The sequence below is a fragment of the Callorhinus ursinus genome, unplaced genomic scaffold (assembly GCF_003265705.2).
Source record: "Callorhinus ursinus isolate GAN/ISIS: 27379988/994484 unplaced genomic scaffold, GSC_fseal_2.0 scaffold25, whole genome shotgun sequence".
NCBI lineage: Eukaryota > Metazoa > Chordata > Mammalia > Carnivora > Otariidae > Callorhinus > Callorhinus ursinus.
The window spans coordinates 14,839,678-14,860,849 of NW_027397087.1; the positions used below are offsets into that span (position 1 = coordinate 14,839,678).

The 21,172-nt window shown below is 41.6% G+C and overlaps 1 protein-coding gene across 2 annotated transcripts in view; it reads right to left on the bottom strand.

Annotated features, from left to right (window-relative positions):
- FBN1 (fibrillin 1) overlaps positions 1-21,172 on the bottom strand; it is a 224,411-nt gene that overhangs the window by 11,354 nt on the left and 191,885 nt on the right. For both annotated transcript variants that reach the window (XM_073876962.1, XM_025884184.2), the window contains 12 exons: positions 20,513-20,632; positions 17,675-17,800; positions 13,786-13,935; positions 13,340-13,405; positions 12,715-12,831; positions 10,691-10,810; positions 9,070-9,192; positions 7,835-7,966; positions 5,721-5,846; positions 4,924-5,130; positions 3,158-3,283; positions 2,831-2,953 (listed from right to left, as the gene is read on the bottom strand). In XM_073876962.1, coding sequence (XP_073733063.1) covers positions 2,831-2,953; positions 3,158-3,283; positions 4,924-5,130; positions 5,721-5,846; positions 7,835-7,966; positions 9,070-9,192; positions 10,691-10,810; positions 12,715-12,831; positions 13,340-13,405; positions 13,786-13,935; positions 17,675-17,800; positions 20,513-20,632 — 1,536 coding nt within the window. The remainder of the gene's footprint in view (positions 1-2,830; positions 2,954-3,157; positions 3,284-4,923; positions 5,131-5,720; positions 5,847-7,834; positions 7,967-9,069; positions 9,193-10,690; positions 10,811-12,714; positions 12,832-13,339; positions 13,406-13,785; positions 13,936-17,674; positions 17,801-20,512; positions 20,633-21,172) is intronic.

The following is a 21,172-nucleotide window of genomic DNA, read 5'->3' on the forward strand; positions in this document are numbered from 1 at the left end:
AAAATGTAGGATGAGGATCGGGGTTGAACTGACCTGTACGTCTCAAATAACCGTGGCCAGAAGAGCCACGCGGCACATGGCTAGGAAGAACCCGGGAGGTAAGGGTTTGGAAGATGAAATGTGCTCTCCGTGGAGACCAAAAAATGTAGCTCTTTGGGGATCCAAGGAAATCCCAATTCCCTTTCGCTAGAGGAATGCAGGAATTTCTCAACAAAGGCATTTCAAATAAATTGTGACATTTTAAATAAACTATAAAATGAAGTAAAAGATTAGGGATTCTCATAATTTTCCAAAGCAATGAAAAGATCTCTTCAAGTTGAAATGCAAAAAGAAATGTTGAGGCTGGAAATTAATTTGTTTAGTTTTTTTTTTTTTTTTCCCTTTTACGTTCACGGTTTTGAATCTGCTCAAATGAGGTGTTCAACCAAACCAAATCCAACCAAACGGATTTCTTTTCTTAGAGTGTCTCCTTTGGTTAAAATGAAACTGAGCAATCCAGAAGGAAACAAAGGGAAGAAAAAAAAACCTCACTCTGATACGCTAAGAGCACATTTAAAAACTGCCTACAGTATTTATCCCACATTGTTTTCCGTATCTCGATAAAATCCTCCACTTTGACCAGGCTTCCTTCCTCATTGCCGGAACTTCCCGGCTCATTCTCAACTACATTGCTATTTAAAGACCTCAAGAGATACGAAGTATGTTCCAGCTTTTAGTTGAATTTTAACAACAACAACAAATCACGGTGTATCCAGGAACCAATCTACCTTCCTTCTTCCCTCCCTCTTTCCCTTGCTTCCTCGCAGCCTTGTCTGGTTACTGCACGCAGAGCTGTGCTCGAAGCTGCAGAGGAGTGCCAGTTGCTGGCTAGAGTAACACCTGGCGTGGACCTCAACCAAAAGAACTCCCCCAAGCCCCCATATTTCTCCCAGTGCTGACTTCTCTTAAAATGTAGCCAACCCTACCACGTTCTTTCCACCACTGTGGGGCCTGCTGTTCCTGCTTTACTGGTTTCTGCATGATTGGCGGCTCTGCGCCTCCTGCCAGTGGGGTGGCCTCCCCTCTCTCTGACCCAAGGGGCCCTGCTAGAGCACCGTCCCACGGTTGCTGAAGCTTACCTGCACACAGGTGAGGGAGACAGCTCCGCGGTTTCTTACACTGTTTTCTAACAGCAACACTTGCTGTTCTCACCTCCAAGAACATCTTATTTCCCCTTCTCTCCTCTTATCTGGATCCTCCCCGGCTCTCATGGGGGAAGGGCTGGTCCCACATCTCCCCCCCCCGACCCCACCCTCCGGGCTATCCTTTGAGCCTCTTTCCTGTCAGTTTTAGTAGTATATGTATCTGCACCACTGGGTTTGATTTTTAGTCCTACATGCCAAGTATGTGGAAGAATCTAGACCTCATGAGAACAACATGAGAAAGGGACTTATGTTGTGAGGGGATCTGTAAGAATCCCACTGCTGCTCTGCCCACTCCTGAAACCATAAAGAGAGCATCACTGGTGCGTTCGATACATTGTAAAAAAAAAAAAAAACAGTTACCACTATACATTTACTTTCCATTTTTCATCTCTTAATTGCTAGACATTTTTGAGGATTTTCTGCCCCCACAGGCTGGAAAAATGCTGTAAATTTGTTTTGCTTGGGGCAGATAATATACACAATGAGAGATTTTCTAATTTGGTTCTCTATTTACATGAATAAGTTTATGGCTCTGAGTTATAGCCTCACATTGCCCAGAGCTCACTGTGATCCACAGATGGAGAATAAGTTCTGTGTTTGAGAAGAACAAAGCTGCAAACAACTCTTTTATTGAGCTAGAATTTTTAAGTAGGTCTCTCAACTTCCTCTCCCCAAATTACAGGATTATATAGGATTTGTGCTGCATAGGAAAACCTCAGGCATTGTTCATTCTGCCATCCTATGTTACAAGTCTCTTAACTCTCTCCTTCCAGCAGACACAAGAAGGGGGTTGAGGGTCCTACTTCCCTCTGCTCTCCACTTCCACTCTACCTCACCATTCAACTTCCCTTACTTTCCTTTTACGCTGTCAAGGCTTCACAGTAGAAACGCTCTAACTCTTGTTCTGCCCTCTGGTCTCCACATCCTTCTCTAAATCCCTCCTTTTAAAAATTACCCTTAAGTTTGATTTACCTGTGCTATTCACTCAATCTGTGAAGTTCTTACTGTTGAGGAAGATGTTTCTAGGAGTAAATTTACACCAACAGAATTTTGCAAAGGATAACCTCTGGTTGAAGATGGATTTCTGCATAGAGTTCTGCTGTTTAATTCTTTGTGATATTTATGGCTCAGATAAGGTCATGGAGGGCAGGAATGGCCCTCTTTAGCAGAACAAAAACCTAGACGAAGTGTTTACTTAATTAGGCATAGTGCGTTCTAGGCACCAATTAATCTGAGGCAGGACAATGCCAGAGACCTGGGCTCTATAGTTGTTGAATAGCTTGACTACATCAATAGAATAAATAGAAAGCAGAAAGGAAGTAGTCAATTAGTATCTGTACCCACCTGAGCCTTAGACATCTGGCCCCACAGTCTCTGAGACCCTCATGGGCAGCACCCATGGACGCCCAAGGGGCAGGCATCGAGAATGGCTCCTGCTGCCACTGCACACCCTCCCAATCTCCCTGGCCTCAGCCTCCAGCCATCCACCGTAGGAAGTAGGTGGCAGGGAGATCCCAGGGAGGCATTAACCCCAGGGAAGCACTTCTTGCCTGTGGAGAGCTTGCCTATGGATTTCTCAAATGCACAGGGAATGCAACAATGTGCCCAGGAGGGAGGTGAATGGGTGCAGGCAAATTCTACTTTACCTTTGCAGCTCCTTCCATCCTCCTGCAGAATGTAGCCTTTCGGGCAAGAACACTGGAAACTCCCTTCTGTGTTTTTGCAGATAAAATTGCAGGGTTTGGGGGCCTGGTTGCACTCATTCAGATCTATGATCAAAAAGATACTGTGTGACTGTCCATCTAAAACGATGCTCAGTACCCACAGGGTCTAACAAAGAACTTCATTGTCTTAGGTTTTCCTATGAAATTATAGAAGCTTTTTAGATGTTTGGTTTGAGGATTTTTTATTTTTTCCCATAATGTACAATTTCCACTTGGAATAAACCTGGACACAAAAAACAGAGCACTTACCTACACAAGAAGTTCCAGTTATATCTGGAGTATAGCCACTTTTACATAGGCAATGATAGGATCCTCTGTCGTTGACACACTCCCCGTTTCGACAAACGTCATGAATAACCTTGCATTCATCAATATCTGTTAATTTAACAGAGATTAAAATAAGAAAGATGTTATAAAATGGGCAACATCAATATGTAGGGGTGGCCTTACTGTAAATACTAATAAATTATGTTACTATCCCATGCACCTAAGAAATTAAACCAAAGGGATGACAGCATCCACTTCATAGGTAATGGTAATTATCCTGAAAGGCAAATGAATAACTGCACCGGACGACAATATAATAACCCATCAGGCCAGGGGAACACTTTAAAGATAATCGGTTTTCTAAATGTATAGTTTTTCCCTCCGGGTCCATGGGCACCGGTCTCATCCAGACATACTCAGCTCCTTGCTCTACCTCATGCCATCAAGCTTGCCTCCTACTGACATCTCATAAATGGTGCACAGCAGTAGGATTTTTTGACAAGAAAATCCCATTTTTTTCTAATAATGCATGTCCGAAATAAGGAGGAAGGTTTCCCTCCATTCTTTTTGCCGTATTTAAAGTTAATCCTGAAAAATCTCAAGCTGCATAATATTGGGGAAATGGGACCAAACTTCCTTTGGTGAGGGAAGCACTAGGGCTCTGGGGTGGATCCCTGGGCGGGGTTTTTGCAGCCTGATAAGGAAGAGAGAGCCTTATTCACAGCTCCACCGCAGGGAGAAAGATCTGGTCGCTATGCACTGTTGAGCACTGAAGCAGCTGTCCTTCCACATTGTGACCCATCTATCTCCTTACTGCTCGGTGTGGTGCCAATACCAAATGAGTTCTTAGCCTTTGATTGCCAAACGATCATTTTATTCCAACAGATGTTATTTATCCTAATTCTTTTGAGTTTCCTCTGAAATGCAATTTTGCCTGCCCTCCCTGGTCTCGAGAAGCGAGTCTTTTCACCATCTCATTTTCTCATCCTTGGAAGAAACATCAGTTGCTTTCAGGTCACCCCGTCCAATCCAGTTCTGTGTCTTCCCACATCCAATTCTGTGATTCTACCTTTAGCCACATCTTTCCAACATCCACATAAACTCTGCTTACTCTCCTTCCTCCCCTCTCCCTTCTGATTCCTTCCCAAGGAGCTGGAGAAGTCTCTCTCCCTTCTCGTTTATGAGGCTGGAAACAAGTGCAGCTGCTGCTGAGGATCACAGGCCCGGAGCTTCTCTGGAGCGGCCTCACACACTGCGACAGCCTCCCCAAGTCTCCCAGGTGAAAGCAGCCGGTGCTTTTCCAGAGGCAAATGGGTTTTAATTGCCAGAATATCAGCATCGTCTATACTTCCTTCATGCAGCATATTTCAGCCAATTTTACGAGTTAAAATGCTTATCGGTGGACTAGTCTAGGAATTTAGGGATCATTTATGCCATGGTTTTTCTAACAAATTGACACTCTGAGTAACCAATAACTGACAACAAGCTTCTGTTTAAAAATTTGGGGACTCCTTGTGATGCAGAGGCAGGAACCCAAGCACACACAGCTTTGGCAACCTGGCCTTGAACATCTAAAATACCATAATAAAGGGTTTCGGTTGACATAAAGCATGCACTCAGCCTAAGCCCATACTGCAGATTCCGTACTCTCAACTGTTTTTCATAAAACAAGCAGATTCCCTGCAAGTATTTTTGGACCATAAGTGTTACCTGCTCCACTGGTCATAAGTCAGAACGCAAGGAAGTACCTGCTCCATTGGTCATAAATCCTCGGCCATGGGGGCAGAGTTTTTTGAAGGCCACAGTGCCCTGGAAGGGGCAGATCTCACAGTGGGGGCCCCAGCCTCTTCCTCCATCACAGCAGCATTCCGACTTGGTGACAGGGTTCCTGTTGCTTGAGCCGATCTGACACATGTTTTGGAGCACCTCCGTGAAGCAGTACCCTTCCCGGTTGTCTGGAAGGGACATTATATCGCAAAGGGGACTTGAGGGAATTTGATGAGCATGACAAAGTATATTAAGAATGTGGTCAAATATAAAACCCAAAAAGGATGTAAACACTTTACCCTGGGTGAGGAGAAGCGAGAAGGGAAAGCTGGAAACAGCAGTAAGAGAGAAAGGATGACGTCTGAGGGAAACAAGACAAGAAATTCATTAAGTGGCCCACGTAAGGTGACAACTCTCTCTGCTCCCTGAAATATGGAGAAGTGGTCATGCTATCGAGAGAGAGGAGCAGAAAAACACACGGAAACAGATCTTCAGCACCAAGGGCTTCAAAAGGCAGCGGAGAAAGAAATTCCAAACCAGTGATTCATTGATACACTTAGCAAAGGAAGAATTCAGCTGCGGGGTGGTGCTGAGCCCCATGGACAAATCACAGTCATTAGTCCCTTCCAAAATAGGAACCTGCCTCAAATTTTAACCATTTCTATTATTTCAGATGAGAGATCAGGGTGCCAAGCGTCCCAGTGTGAAGGTGGGCGGGGGGGGGGGGCGGGGGGGGGAAGTGTGTGGGCTGCGAAAGCATCCGGTCGTCTGCACTCACCAAGGCACTCGTCCTGAGCCGGGCTGGCGGTGAAGCCGGCATTGCACTCGCAAGTGTAGCTGCCCCGTGTGTTGAGGCAGCGCCCATTCTCACAGATGCCTGGCTTGGTCTGACACTCATTCTCATCTGTGGGGTTTCGTGGAAAGAGCAAACACAAGAGCAGTCATGCCACCCCTTCGCGCAAGGATGGAGTCTTTCTTTTTTTTAGTTCGCGAATAGGTAACCGTCTCCCGTGGTTCCCACTTCAAAAGATATAAGAGTATTCCTCAAAAGTGCCCCTTCCTCCCTTCTTCCTCAGTCACCAGACTCCTGTCCTGGGAGGCAACCCTGTGATACTGCCAGTTTCTCACGTATCCTAGAAATGGATTTGGCACATACAAGCAAGTGTGTGTGTGTGTGTGTGTACACCTCTGTCCTTTAAAAAACATACTTGATGGTATTTTGATATACTTAAATGTAGATGACTGCAATTTAGGTACACATACATTTTCCCACTTGATAAAATTACAATTTTCTATATCTGTCCATAAAAAGGATTCCCAAAGGATTATTTCAAGTGAAGGGGAAAAAAAAAGATCACACATTAGAGAAATGTTATAATACTTCATCAGAATAATGTCTGCGATGGGTCCGTTTTGACCTGAGAATTGGTCTAAACCTATTCTTCCAGTTCAACATAGATTACTTTTATTGTAATACTTTAACAATATTATCGAGAAATAATCATAATCCAGTCTCTCAGGTTTAAAAAAAAAAGCTTTAAGACAAACTGGAGATTCTTAGAATTATCTGATGATTTTTTAACAGATTGAGCCACCCAGGCATCTCATTCTGATGATTTTTTTAGAAAGATCATAAATAAAGTGACTTGCTTAGGTGCATCCCATGCAGAATAGTTCTGAGCCCCCAAGGCAGGGATCTCATAATGAGAAGCAGAGTTGGAAGGTGACAGCTACAGGACTGTTGAAACAGGCTAAAAATCCTGATGCCCACGTCATCCCCAGACCAATTAAATCAGAGCGTCTGGGGTGGGACCTGAGTTTTCCAAGTGATTCCAGTGGGCAGCTGAGGTTGAGAAACACTGAGCCTGGAAGAGCTGGTGTGTGTTCCTATGTCCAAATGCTTTTTCTGTGCTTTTAAAGTCTGCTCTTCAATTGCTGTTTAATTCTGTATTTTACAAGGTAAGGGGAAAATGAGGTTCTTGACTGACAACATAAGATTTCTTTTTCTGGCATCACTGATTATTAAAAATGGAAAGGAAGCATGTGGGAACTTTCTAAGAATTTTCTCCTGTATTGACTGTTCAAACCAGAGGTTGGGAAACTTTAAATTGTAGTAATGTTATAGTATTACTGTATTATATGTAGTAACTATTTTAGGTTTTGCAGGCCATATGATCTCTGTTGCCTTCACTCTCTTCTTCTCTGCCATTGTGGCATGAAAGAGCCATGGACAACGTCTGAATGAATGGTTACAGCTATGCTGCAGTATGACTTAATTTACAGAAATAGGCGGCAGGCTGCAGGCTGGATTTGGCCCCCCGGGCCGTGGTTTGCCCGTCCCTAGTCTGAAGCTGTGGTTTTCAGTGGAGGATCCACATTACAGTCCCTAGGAAGCTTTAAAAAATACCAGGGCCCAGGGCCCAGGGCCCACTCTAGACAAGAACAGATTCCCTGGAGGAAGAGCCCACTGGTTTAATGCTACTCCCAGTTCAGAGGGACCGGGCATCTGTCATTCAATGTCAGGGCGCTAACAGCAAAGCTGGGACAATTGAAAGACATTCCAATGTGGTGAAGAGAACCTAGCCTGAAACAACAAAAAGTATAGGAGTAAAGAAAGACGCAGCGGAAACACCTGGTGCCAAGGCCTGGCAGCAACATGGGCTGAGAAGGTATAACAAAGGCCGGCTCGGAGGGAGAGAATGATGGTGCTTCAGGAACTCAGAGATAAGCAAGAGGCAAGGGGCTCTCCAAGGGAAACCGTGACATGAGGGAACAGAGGGAAGATGGCACTGGCCAAGAAGAACACATTGCCCACAGGGACTTGGATGCCAAGTTACTTCTGTCCCTTGTCACCCGACTCGCTCGAAGCTCCTCGGGCCGGGACCTGCTTACCTACGCAGCCCTCTCCGTCGGGCCTCCGCTGGTACCCAGGCCCGCAGATGCAGATGTACGTGCCGATGAGGTTCTTGCACTCCATCTGCTTCTCAGTACAGTCGTGTTTGCCTTCCTCACACTCGTCCTCGTCTGGAGAGAATGTGCACCCACGAATTAGAAAAGAAGCTGTGCTAATTTCCTGCCTTGTAAGCATGAGATGGTATCAGGTCATCAATTTTCATTTACACTTCTTTCAGCGTTAAGCTGTTTCCTTTTGTCTCATGGGCGTTGGCCTCCTCGGATTGGGAAGGGGTCTTCTCACCTACTTTGAACTTGCAATGAAATTATTACCTAACTAACTGTAACCCCTTCAAAGGTGGGAAGTGTGACTGTTAATTCTTTTTGATGAATTCACCTAAAAAGTTCTTCTATAAAACTTTCATAATATAACAGCATTATAATTACAATATAGTATAATAAACCAAAGCTTCCATTATATAACAATTATAATAACATATCATTTTATGTAATATTAATATGATATATGATTAGATTATTAATATGATTAGAATAATCATTGTATAATGAAAATATTAGTTTTTATACTTGAGGAAAAGACAAACATTCACAAATATCATATTCTGTCCTGGTTCTTCCTTCCTTCATTTCCTTTCTTCTGGTGCGGACAGGTCTTCCTCATCCCTTATTGTCCTATTGCATTTCCCTCTCTTTATCTTTCTCCTTTACATGGTCTGAGCTGAGAAATTTGGACTTATCCTGCATGTGATGTAGAGCTCTTGGTTAGGAAATCTGTTCACCTTCAAGAAAAGTCCTATTTAGGTCATCTGAAGAGAACAAGTAGCTGCTCATTTAAGACCTTGGAGGAGCAAATCCGTGCTCTTCAAGGAGCCCCATGATTTACCTAACTTTGTACAGCAGAGCCTCGTCCAGAGCCACAGTAATTGTAGGTGCTCAGTAAGCATTTTTAATGGAAATGATTTAACTAAAGTAGACTCCATATGCTACCCCCATTCTTGGAAATAACATCCCTTAGTGATGGGGATTTAAAAAGTATTATTTAATTAATATTATCATACTATGGGCAATGATGACCCCCATATTGTCCATGGAGTATAGCAGAGTTCCCTGATTCCCAGCCTTTCTCTACTGATAGATGCTTTAGAGAGACATTTCCCATCATAGATAGAGTGAGAGCCCCCCGGGTTAGATGACCTTTAACACAGATTTCTCACCTTTGCACATCCTTCTATCTTCTCTCAGAACATATCCAGCAGGACATTTGCATTCATATGACCCATAAGTGTTTACACACCGGAAAGCACAGAGCAGAGGATTCTGGGCACACTCATTTATATCTGCAGCAGAAGGTAGCATGAAAATAATGGATCATGGGCATCAACCAAAAAAAAGTCTATTTTTATCAAAAGTTGAAATGCTTCATTGTCATCAGCATGGATGCACCAAGCAATCTCTGGTTTTCAAAGCACCATAAAATGAGTTGGTTATTTTACAATTGGTATAGGCCAGGGGGTTGTGGGTCCTGGTTCTCCTAGCACAGTCCCAGTTTTGGCTTATTGTCCTGGTATAATTATTAAAGTTATTTAGACAGATGGGATATGATAGACCACCCTACATATAGGGAGCATTTCTGAAATTCTGGCTTTGAAGTGTCAAGCTGACCACTTGCCGTTCCCTAGAGTCACATAGCGTGGGAATCAGTTTTACCCCATTCAGTCAAAACCACTGTCAACTCAATTGCAGTCAGAACAGAAGCAGACCCATCCAGTATTGTTAACCACACCCCTTTCCCCATAGAAAAGAGGCTCCTGTGAAATAACAGTGATTCCTGAGCCTAAGCAAATGGTATTCTGAATAATTTTACACTTTCCTTAAATAGGAATGACTTTACCATTAATAGATAAAAGAGTTTTCTACAGATTCCATAGTTTGGAATCAGCAGAATATGTTTTGAAAAAGCAAGGTTAAAACAGGCCATCTTGATTATCATGTTTCTTTCTAAGTCCAGGGATGCTGACTGAGAACATCAGTGAGACCCCAGATCATATTTAGTCATAGCCTTTAAAGATTCAGCAACAACTAGGACAATGGGTATTGATAGGACCTATCTCTAATGAAAAGCTCACGTTCATACCATTGTTATCCTCTACCTTCTCCTCACCTTCGTTCTCTTATGTGACCAGTGGTCTCGACTTGAGAGTGTATCAGAATTACTTGGAGGGCTGCTAGGCTCCACTCTTCAAGTTTCTGATTCAGGAGGTCTGGGATGAGGTCTGAAAGTCTGCATTTCTAACAAGTTCCCAGGTGATGCTGATATGGCTGATCCAGGGACCACCCTTTGAGACCCACTGTTCTAGACACTCCCTTTCCTTCCCTTCTCTCCATACATTGATCCTACTAGACATACTGGCAATTACTGCTTACAGAGTATAGATAACGTCTTTTGCTGTGATTGCCCCCAGATGGCTATAGGATGTTGGTGGTTTTGTCAGTGTGCAGATGTTTCTATGCGTAGAAAAGAAAAAAGAAAAAGAGAGGGAGCATGGGAGATGAAGAAAGAAAAAGAAGGGGAAAATGGAAAAAAAGAAAGAAGGTTGCAAACAAGATGGGAGTTGTATCTAAATACTTGTAATGGGGAGACACCAAAAAGAACTCTGCATATTATACAGTGTGATTTGTGCCATGAACCAGAAGAATAATGGTATGGCCCATCAGGCCTAGATGTTCTTTATTCTGTATACCCTAAGTGGCATTTAGTATCAACAACAGTAATCACCCAACTACTGTCTCCATGATCAGAACACGTAACCACAACTTTTCTGCAAAGAGGCTTACCTTCACAAGTCATCATTGGACCAGGCTCAAATCCCTCCTCACAGGTACATTCAAAACCTCCAATCACATTCTTGCAGGTTCCATTTCCACAAGGATTGCCCACAGAGCATTCATCAGTATCTGCAAGTGACCAAGAGTGTATTCAATACATGATGAATGAAGACAAAAATGGGCTTGGACTCAAATAATACCTCTCACTCTATTGGGGTACTTTGATCTGTGGCATCTTGTTTGATCCTCATTCTGCCTTTACAAGAAAGGAGTGCACATGTCGGGTGCCTGGGTGGCTCAGTTGGTTAAGCGACTGCCTTCGGCTCAGGTCATGATTCTGGAGTGCCGGGATCGAGTCCCGCATCGGGCTCCCTGCTCAGCAGGGAGCCTGCTTCTCCCTCTGACTCTCTTCCCTCTCGTGCTCTCTATGTCTCATTCTCTCTCTCTCTCAAATAAATAAATAAAATCTTTAAAAAAAAAAAAAAGAAAGGAGTGTACATGTCTTATCTCCACAGATTTATAGCTGTGAAATTTGACCTGCTAAGTGGCAGTGGCACTAACAGTGACAGTATCTGGGCTTCCAGCCCTCCTAGTGCTCTTCTCCTGAGCTTCTCCAGCCTCCCATATTATGTATGAAGAGCTAAATCGACCAGGAATAGATGCTCCAAGGGTTAAAGCAAGACTGCTCTCACAAGTCAAAAGTTTTCACTTACATAAAGCTAGAAATACATCTCCAGTCTGGCCTTACATTACATCATTCTCCAAAAAGCCTTAAACATGATGGATTTTTGCCAGCTATAAAATAGAAGACTAAGCTTACACAAAACGAGAGACCAGAGGTTAAGCAAAATTAATACACTGGATAAAATCAAGATTCAAGAAGATTTTTTTGTTGATTCTGTTGAAACCAGATGGTTTACATTAGGCAGAAGAAAAGCTAGAAAGAAATATGTTTAGGGTATGATCTCTGTAAACAACCATGGAGAGAGAACAAGTCTTAGGAGGACTAAAAAATATCTATGCCTCCCAACCCATCCATCTAGAATCCTGACTGTTCTTCTGACACATTTCCTGGGGGGAGAGTGTCTTCCTTTGGGAAAGGGAAATTTTTGAGAAATAACATTGTAATCTTAGTTCTTTAGGATATGGACTAGTGATGGACTATCATCAGGGTTACATCTTCTGTTGGGTTCTGAGTCAAACAGGGAAGGCAAGAGGCTGTGGTAGAGAGACTTCGGTGAGCAGGCTCATTTAGCATGCACACAGGAACACTAACTGAAGATTCCGAAGAGAAAACATTGACAACTTCGCTTTGGTTTTGCTATGAAATTGCATTTCACTGTCCAGAATATTATATCTCTTTTGAGTTCATAAAAATCACATTATCATTGAGTTTTAGAGCTGCAGGGTAATTAGGAATAAGTTAATCTATTTGTATAATATGCCATTCTAAGGCCTAGAAAGACTAAGGAATTTGCTTACGCTTCATGGTAATAGCTGCGGGTGAAATTTGAGAGGGACAGATATAAAACTTGGATTCAATTTTGTGTTAGCAGGCATCAAGAGGTCAAAGGTCAGGCATCGCCACTCTTTGAAATTTTAATAAGAGAGCAAAAACAAGAGGAGTTTACACTATGTACATAGCCTTTCACATTACTAAATGTAATAAAATCTGGATGAATGTTGTATTTTACATATTGAGAGAATGAGATTATGACCATTAATTTTTTTTTAATTTAAAAAATAGACGATAATGTTTTCCTTTCCACCATGTCTTCAGATGTATCCAGTGTCTTCCCCAATAGACTGTAAGGTCCATGCAAGGAAGAGACATGTTGGCTTGGGTCACTGCTGTAGACAAAGAGCGTGGGACATGGGGCACTCAACTAGTACTGCAGATGAATGATGCATGAATGAATGCACAAAACTTACTTCTGTCCCAATCCTGGTACTTATGCTTCCTAGTGTGAAAGCTCTATGGCCTAATTTCGAAGTTGGAAAATCCCTCTGGAAGAAACAGATTTATTACTCACCGACACATTCATTCCCTTCCAGAATGTAGCCAAAGGGACACTCGCAGCGGTAGGAGCCGTCCGTATTGATGCACTGCCCATGTTTACAGACATCAGGTTCTTTGCACTCATCCATATCTTATGCAAAGGAGAAAAAAATTAGTGAATAACAAGGTACTGTTTTTTAAACACAAAGGTAAACTATGATCATTTCAGCATCCAATCAATGAAATATCTAAGATTACAATATTACCATACAGTACAATAATATAATTGGTATCTAAATGAAAAGTAGAGCTTTATTTTACAAGGTAAGTGTGGATAAATAAGAACAGCTGGAGCGGTGTCTGGGTGGCTCAGGCGGTTGAGCGTCTGACTCTTGATTTCTGCTCAGGTCATGATCTCAGGGTCACGAGGTGGAGCCCCATGTCGGGCTCTGCACTCAGTGGGGAGTCTGCTTGAGATTCTCTCTCTCCCTCTCCCTCTGCTCCTCCCCCTGCTCATGCGCACGCTCTCTCTCTCAAATAAATAAATAGATAAATAAATCTTTAAAAAAAAATAAAAGGAAGAACGGCTGGATAAAGGGCAGGGAAGAGGCTGGTTAAGAATATTAAGAAATGCTGGGAATCCAGCGCAGGCCACTTACCAACTGCAGAATCATCAGGCCCCACAATGATGCCACTTCCGTAGGGACAGATCTGGCGGAAGGCCTCTGCGGTACAGATGAACACTTGTTAGTAGACAGACCAATGGCAATTAGCTACAGGCTGCTTCCCACACAACGTGTGGTGGCCAGATTGCCACATGCTGCACATATCGGGAAACAATGAACGAGAAAAGCCCTGATACCAGGGAAAGTGAACAAGGCTCCCAGAGTTGGAGTGCCTACTACTTGGGCAGCTCCGATTCATAGCACATTTCGGAAGAAAATAACTACCCAGCTCCTGAGTTAAAATAATCTTAATGAATATTTTATGTAGACTTAGAGTTAAATTGTCTTATCTTTCCTGAAGGCCTAGGTACAACCCTTCTTATGTCATAACCAGTCGGCCCTATGAAGGGTCCAAAGAGAAATGCAGACGGTGGACCTACCATCAGGTTCAGTGGGGCACAGCTCACAGGGATCACCCCAACCTTCTCCCTTCAAGGCACAGCAGCATTCCTGTTTGGAGTGATTTCTGGATTTGGGTGATGAACATTTTCCTCCTTCAAACTTTGCGTAACAGTAGCTCATTCGCAAATCTGCAGCATAAATCCAGGAGACCCTTTAGATCCTTTCCTACCGCATCATTACTGTATAATACTGAATAAGAAACAATCCATCCTGTTAAATGTGTTCCCTTTTCATTATAATAGGAAGACTGTAACATAAGTGACTATGACAGAAATTGGGCTCAGATCTTTAAAGCCATAGGTGACTTTTTAGTAAGATCTGATGAATACATCTATACGGCTTTCACTTTATTTCTCATTTCAGCGAATTTTCCAAAATAACCTGATGTGAATAACAAAATCCAACACTATCACATTTCAAAACTGACATCATCAGTGACTTCAGGGTGGGGACATTCAGAAGTGGAATCATTCACAAGACCCCTGCATTGACAGCTGTGTTTGTGTGTTTTGGATAGCATTTAGCGAGTGTACTAGGTTAAGGTAGACCTCCCAGTTCTGGTACTTACTGTGCTATCACACTATGTTGTTTATTCTGGGTCCCCTAAGCCCGGAAACCAAAACCCCTGATTCCAGGCATAGAGTAAATAAAGATGTGGCAATTTTGTGGACTGGCAAAAACACGACAATAGTGGTCATTTGCTGAAGCAGCTACTGATGTAGTCGCTGTCTACAAAATGCACACGGAGCTCTCTGCAGATTTTGTACGTGTGTGTGTGCACACACAGGCAAGATGCAGAAGGTTGTTTAGCTCAACAGAGAGAAGGTAAAGAGGAGGGCAGGGAGATGGGTGGATAGGAGGCAGGATAACCTTTTTTTGAAAGAAGGTATTTCTTTAATATCAATTATTTTTTGGTGACAACATGGAAGATGGGATCTAGTTGCTACAAAATTCTCCAACATTGCTTGACATAATTTTGGAAATGGACTCTACCATTTCTTATAGAGCAAATTGGGTGGCTCTAAAAAATGAGCTCATCCAAAAGCCTGGAGTGTTTTCCCTCAGATTTGACGTCTAAAGCCTTGCAGACTCCTCTCTAGATACACAGAGGCTAAAATCTGCAGGTTTTAAGGAAATGCTTTCATACCCATTTTGTACAATTCCCCTTTCTTTCTTTATGATCAGGTATGCTCTCTCCTGTCACTGTTTCTCAACCCTAGGTGGCATATTATGACATATTCTTACAGCCACTGATGCATTTCTGGTAAGACAATTTCAGAGCTTTTAGTTCATGACAAAGGAGACAATGTAAGAATAACTGAGTTGTCAAAGATCACAGAAGGAAAAATTTTCATGAATTAAAGTAAAAATAACAATCACTCACTCACTCATATTTACCAGGCTCTAGTAAGTCAAACTCAGTTGGCCTTCTTCCCCAATGAATTTGTTCACCTTCTTCAACCGACTCTTCCAGATACATTTTCTTGCTAGTTTTTACTCTCCTTCCACACCTGTGAGAACTAGGACTTAACAGGCACCTTTCGGAAAACTACTCTTCTGAAAGTCAAGTGCAATAAAAGCCACTCTTCATCCTGTGGCATGTCTGCCATCCAAATATTTGCTTTTAACAGATTATAGTTTCTTGAAGGACACTCTTTGATTTATTCTTCAAGTTCATTGTCACATACAATGTTCTATGTTTATTATCTATATCTATAACTATCTTAAGGTATAATGTAGTGACTCCTCACAAAAATGTCTCAACAAATATATTAAAATTCAATTGTCTCTGTTGTCTTCCAGCTTATAATGTTTCTTTTAAATCTAGATACATTCTCTTTTCCTTTTATGACCCTGTTCCATAAAGCAGCCTTGTCTCCCCACTACCACTCTACCATCCCGCCTCCTGAAAAAGAAAAAAATCTAGCCATTACACAGGCTCAAACACAGGAAGTTTACAGTGAGCCTAAGTGACAAACTCCCCTTCACTGAACTTTGTAAGTGGGAGTGGCCCATTTATATCTGTGGCTTTCAGGTACCGGGATCTGTTCAGCTGAGTCTTATCACAATTGTTCCTTCAAAAACATTACCTGTGGTTCTATGGAATTTTCTCATTTCATGGGCAATAGAAGCCTGACTCCTAATTTGTCACCTTATAAGTAAAACCCAGCTCTTAATTCCCTGGCTTCAGGAAAATTTGTGCCCTGTGGGAGATTTACATTTGCCTGTGGTGATTCTCTAGATTTGGTTTATGAATCAAAGGTGCCTCGCAATGGGAAAGAGAGCTGTGCTTGCCCACACACTTGCACTAGGACTCACTAGGATGCCTGTTTCCCAGTCCATCTACAAAGAGCCCTTAATGACCTTTGAAATTTCATCAGAACTACAAAAGTCCCCTTCCCTGCTTGCATTCCTCAATTCTGGCTCTGCCTCTTGGAGCTGAGCATGTGGCAAGGCTGCTCACAGCTGGGCTGATTCTTCCTGCAGCGTTAGCTTGCTCTGTGACAGGCCAGTGCAAATTGAATTAATAGCCTATGAGTTTCCTCTGGTCTGCCACATCGGCAGATTCACACCTGGTTTCTCACTGCTTTCTTTCCAAACCTGGGCCAAGCCAAAGGCACACAAAAACAAGGGAGTAGGACTTAGAATTTATCTGGCTTGGTCTGTACCATAACAGAGTATCTGCTTGAATCAAGTCTCACCCCACCCACAAGCCTGAAATCCACGTGGGCTTCTGACAGCGACCTATGAGATCAGACCAACCAGAGAATTCTCAGCTCCCCCTTCACACTTCTAAATATTGAGTAACAAAAGGACTAGTTGAAAGGAAGGCAAAAAGTTAAATCAGGAGAATAACAAGAGTCTATGAACAACTCAGAAACTAACAAAGCTTTGTTACTTATTTAATATGATTGGTTGGGCAGGTATTATTACGGTTGTTTAAAATGAGGAAATTGAACTTCCAAAGGATCCAACTGATTTGCCCTAGGCTACAGATGGCAGATCTGAGACCCCAAACCCAATTTTTGGAATCTGAAATGATATCCATTGCCTTTTATTTGGTAATACAGAACCAAAACAAAACAAAACAAAACAAAATAACCAAGAAAAAAACCCTGAACAATAAAATGACAAACAACAACAGAACACAGAGGTAGAGGGGAGAAATATGTGTGTCTGTGTGGGGTTTTTTGTTCTAAATTCATTAAGCCAGTATGTATAAATGGATAGATACACACCATTGCATTGTTTACTAAAATCTAAAGTTTTCTGGGATATAATATATTGTGTTAGGCTTAAGTTCAGGCTTCTTTTTTTTTTTTAAGTTCACAAGTATTAGTCCTGAAAACAGACTATGTCCCAGCAAGAGTCCAGGTCAGTTCAAATTTATTTTTCTGTTTTCTTAGAAAATTTGTGATGTAAGTGATGGGCGCTATATCCTGGAAGCATATGGATTAATCTGTCTTCTTCTGACTGAGAGTCTAGATTTTGGCCCACATTTATACCGAGTTGCTTCTTCAGAGGCAGAGACCATGGAGCTGAACTTTCCCCAGGCTTTGCAGTAGTCAGTGGCTCATGGCTGATCCCCCACTGACTGACCTATCAGCATCTGTGTTCGTAGGGGGAGAGATAGGTTTAAGGACCAGGACAGTTGTTATACAAGCAACCAGAACTTGATGGATGAGTTTTCAACTTTAAAAGTAAAAATGAACTTTCTGACATATGGTAATCATTAGACCTCTGGGTGAATGAAAACTCTCCATCTTCTCTTTCACAAAGAATCAAAGCTTTGCCATGTTTAAGAAAATGAAACCACAACAAATAAACACAGAGTAATGAAAGTCTAAAGCCTTCAAAGGCAGTTACCTTGGCACCTTCTTCCAGTGGAGGACAAGGAGAACCCATCTGGACACAGACATTTGAAGCTGCCTTCAGTGTTACTGCATGTGCCCAAGGCACAGATTTCTGGCTCTTCCACACACTCATCAATATCTAAAAGAATTACATGTGTCAAAGTCAAAACACAATGGAGACACCCTCAAATAATGCAAAGTGTGGAAGTACAAAGTGCAACTGAGTTTCAAAACTCTCGGAATAATGAAGAGTTTTCCTGGATCATTATGCTGTTAGTGGACTTCTAAGCTCTGATATCTTTTTAAAAAGTAATCTTGAAAATTCTTGTTGTAAAAAGGGAATCTGCAAGTGCCTTCTAGGGGATACAGTGAGAAACATCTCTTACCCAGACTCAGATGCCTGGCTAATTAGAAAAGGTAATTTTCTACCACCGTAAGCTAGGAAAGCAAGAAACTCCAGGGTCTGACTTCACCACTGCATAGGAAGCAGAAGCTTGAAATTTTAATTGTGTTGACAATAAATTAGTAAGAGATCCAGGTCTTTGAAACAAAAATTTATTCCCCTCCATCCATCCGCAGTGCTTTCCCCAACACTGTGTGCTAGGGCCCTAAAACTATGAATTTTACAAGAATAATAACACTCATGAAAATAATCTTGTGCAGCGTAAACTAAAGATATCACAGAAGATGGGGTTCCTTCCTAACTCTCGTTTGCAGGTTAGTTTTTCTCAAGACACAAAAATGTCTTTCTTGTAGAAGCTAGTTTTTCTTTCATCATATAGATAATAGGAATTTGATACACTTATAATTGTGATGTTTCCTTTAGCATATTAATATACTTTAACCCTAGGAAGGGCTGATTAAAGATGGTCTACAGTGAAGTTTGAATGGCTTGAGTAACCATATGCCCTAGTTTTCCTAGGAGAGTCCTAGCTTATGCTTGTTGTCCCGGCCTCATTATTAATAGTGTCCTCCTTAAAACTGTCTAGGTTTGGTCAATAAATACATGATCACCCTATGTATGGGAAAAGTATGGCACTCTTTCCAACAGATTTATCTATCTTTTCCTCTGATTTTCAGCAGGAATTTGTAGTAAAAAAGAGGTAAGTCTTGATTCTGAGCCATGTTATTTTTATGGAAATACCTTTTTTTTTTTTTCCAACAAAACATGTATCTCTTATATCATGGGGCTCTTTATTTTTGCATTTGTGCAAAGAGTGCTACCTACATCAAGATGTATTCGTATTATATGAGTTCCCTCCAACAAGGTCCAACTAAGAGGAAGTTAGGAAATTAATTCCATTATCTTGACAGTATTGTAAATACCACACAATAGGTATTCTCGAAATGTGCAACTCAAAGTGATTATCTTCCTGTTTAGGGCAAAACCAATCTCTTCATCACTCTTATGTTATTACAGTGCCTTTATAATTGCATCATGTTGCTTGTGGTATATTAACGCATCTGAGCTGCTGCTGACGACTGAATGACTCCATTCCCACGTGCCCTCCACTCCCACATCCAAACTTTTCTTTTTTTAAAAAATTTTTAATTGTTATGTTAATCACCATACATTACATCATTAGTTTTTGATGTAGTGTTCCATGATTCATTGCTCCACATCCAAACTTTTCTTAAGAGAAAGGCCAACTTTTGTAAAAATGCTCAAGTATTTCTTTTCGTTGTTGTTTTTGTCATTGCCGTTAGGATTCTTTCTCTTTAAGAAATTAACCTATAGGTGACTACTTCATAAGGATAGGGGCAAGGATGGTGGAATGGGCACATTATTCAGTATCGGGAAGTCATTTTTCTGTCTATACATTTCCCTTCTGTTCATCTTAGGGGAATTCTGCATTAGTTATGGAGTAAATAAGGCTGATCTTTAGTAAAAGTAAAATAACACTTATAATAATTCGTATGCTGGACTAATTTTGATAAACTGTTTCCATTTAGAATATTATCACTTGACTATGATTTAAACTGTATATATAATAAAGTTTCTCCATGGCATTAAAAGTGGAGAAAATTCTTACTCATTATGGATTAGATACAGACCTATTTAAACGTGGGAGCATGGACTAGGTGACTTCTTTTTTTTTTAAGATTTTATTTATTTATTTATTTGAGAGAGAGAGAATGAGAGCTAGAGAGCATGAGAGGGAAGAGGGTCAGAGGGAGAAGCAGACTCCCTGCTGAGCAGGGAGCCCGATGTGGGACTCGATCCCGGGACTCCAGGATCATGACCTGAGCCGAAGGCAGTCGCTTAACCAACTGAGCCACCCAGGCACCCCGGACTAGGTGACTTCTTAAAAATCCTTTCAGCCTAGTTATGAAGTTCTGGCATTTAATGTCCTTCATTTAGTTCAATGACATATGTATTGAGGAATGCAGTACTATAAAATTTGCTGAGAATTTATTTGTAGTAACACATTTTCACCGCTCTATAGGTCAAAACAACATAGACAAATTATATGGCCACATTCATCTAACCTTGAATGTGGTCACTTAAAGATTTTAGCTGGAATCAGGAAGCTATTTTTAGTTGCAACCTGTTGGCACTTAAAAATATGTAATCCAGGATTTTTTACAAGTTGCATAAAAGCACATTGGAAAAGAGTCAGGGCCATATGACCACCCATATGCACAGAGCAAAACAGTGTCATCAGATATCAGCGTGAGAATTGGATGTTCTTGTCTCATCATTTGAGTGCAAGAACGTAAGTCAGACCCTCTGCTCTTGGATCTGTTTCTGATAAAGTATACCAAAATGAAGACACCAGCACACCATCATAAAACCTGACTTGGAGAATGCCAGTGCAGTAACGAACACTGACAGTCTTCCCACTCTTACCTTCGCACTTGTCATTCTGTAGACTGTATCCAGGGGGACAAATGCATCTGTAGGACCCGTCCAAGTTTTGACAGGTGCCTGGTGCACATTTTCCAGGTTCTAGAAGACATTCGTTGATATCTGCAAAGAAAAGGGAAAAAGAAAGAAGAGGTTCCCATTGACATGATTTTCATCAAGCAATTAAAATTTCAAGAAACTGGAATCAAATGAAAGAAATTCATAAAACTACCATGGAGAAAAATTAACGACTCAATAAAAAGAAGCTCTATCAGCTTTCAGAAGTGTGCAGTAGACCAACCATGTTTTATGTGACCTATCACAAATTAAGTATTTCCAGAAAAGTGTAGCATGTGAAAAGTCAGTGGGAATGCAGATTTTTGAGCGCACCCAAAGACTGTGTAAGAGCTTTCCACAAAGCTATTTTAAAGAAAAGAAATATAAGAAAGAAAATGACAATTGCTTATGGGACAATTTAAGTTTCTGTTAAATGTAACAATTTAACTGTTCCCTGCAAATGCAATAACTTAATTTTAAAAACATAACAGAGAAATGTGTCCTATCTCTCTCTCTCTCTCTCTCTCTCACACACACGCACACACACAGTCTACAGGTAGGATTAGTGTAATTCTCCTCGGATGTTTTTCCCTTGAGGCTTCTGAA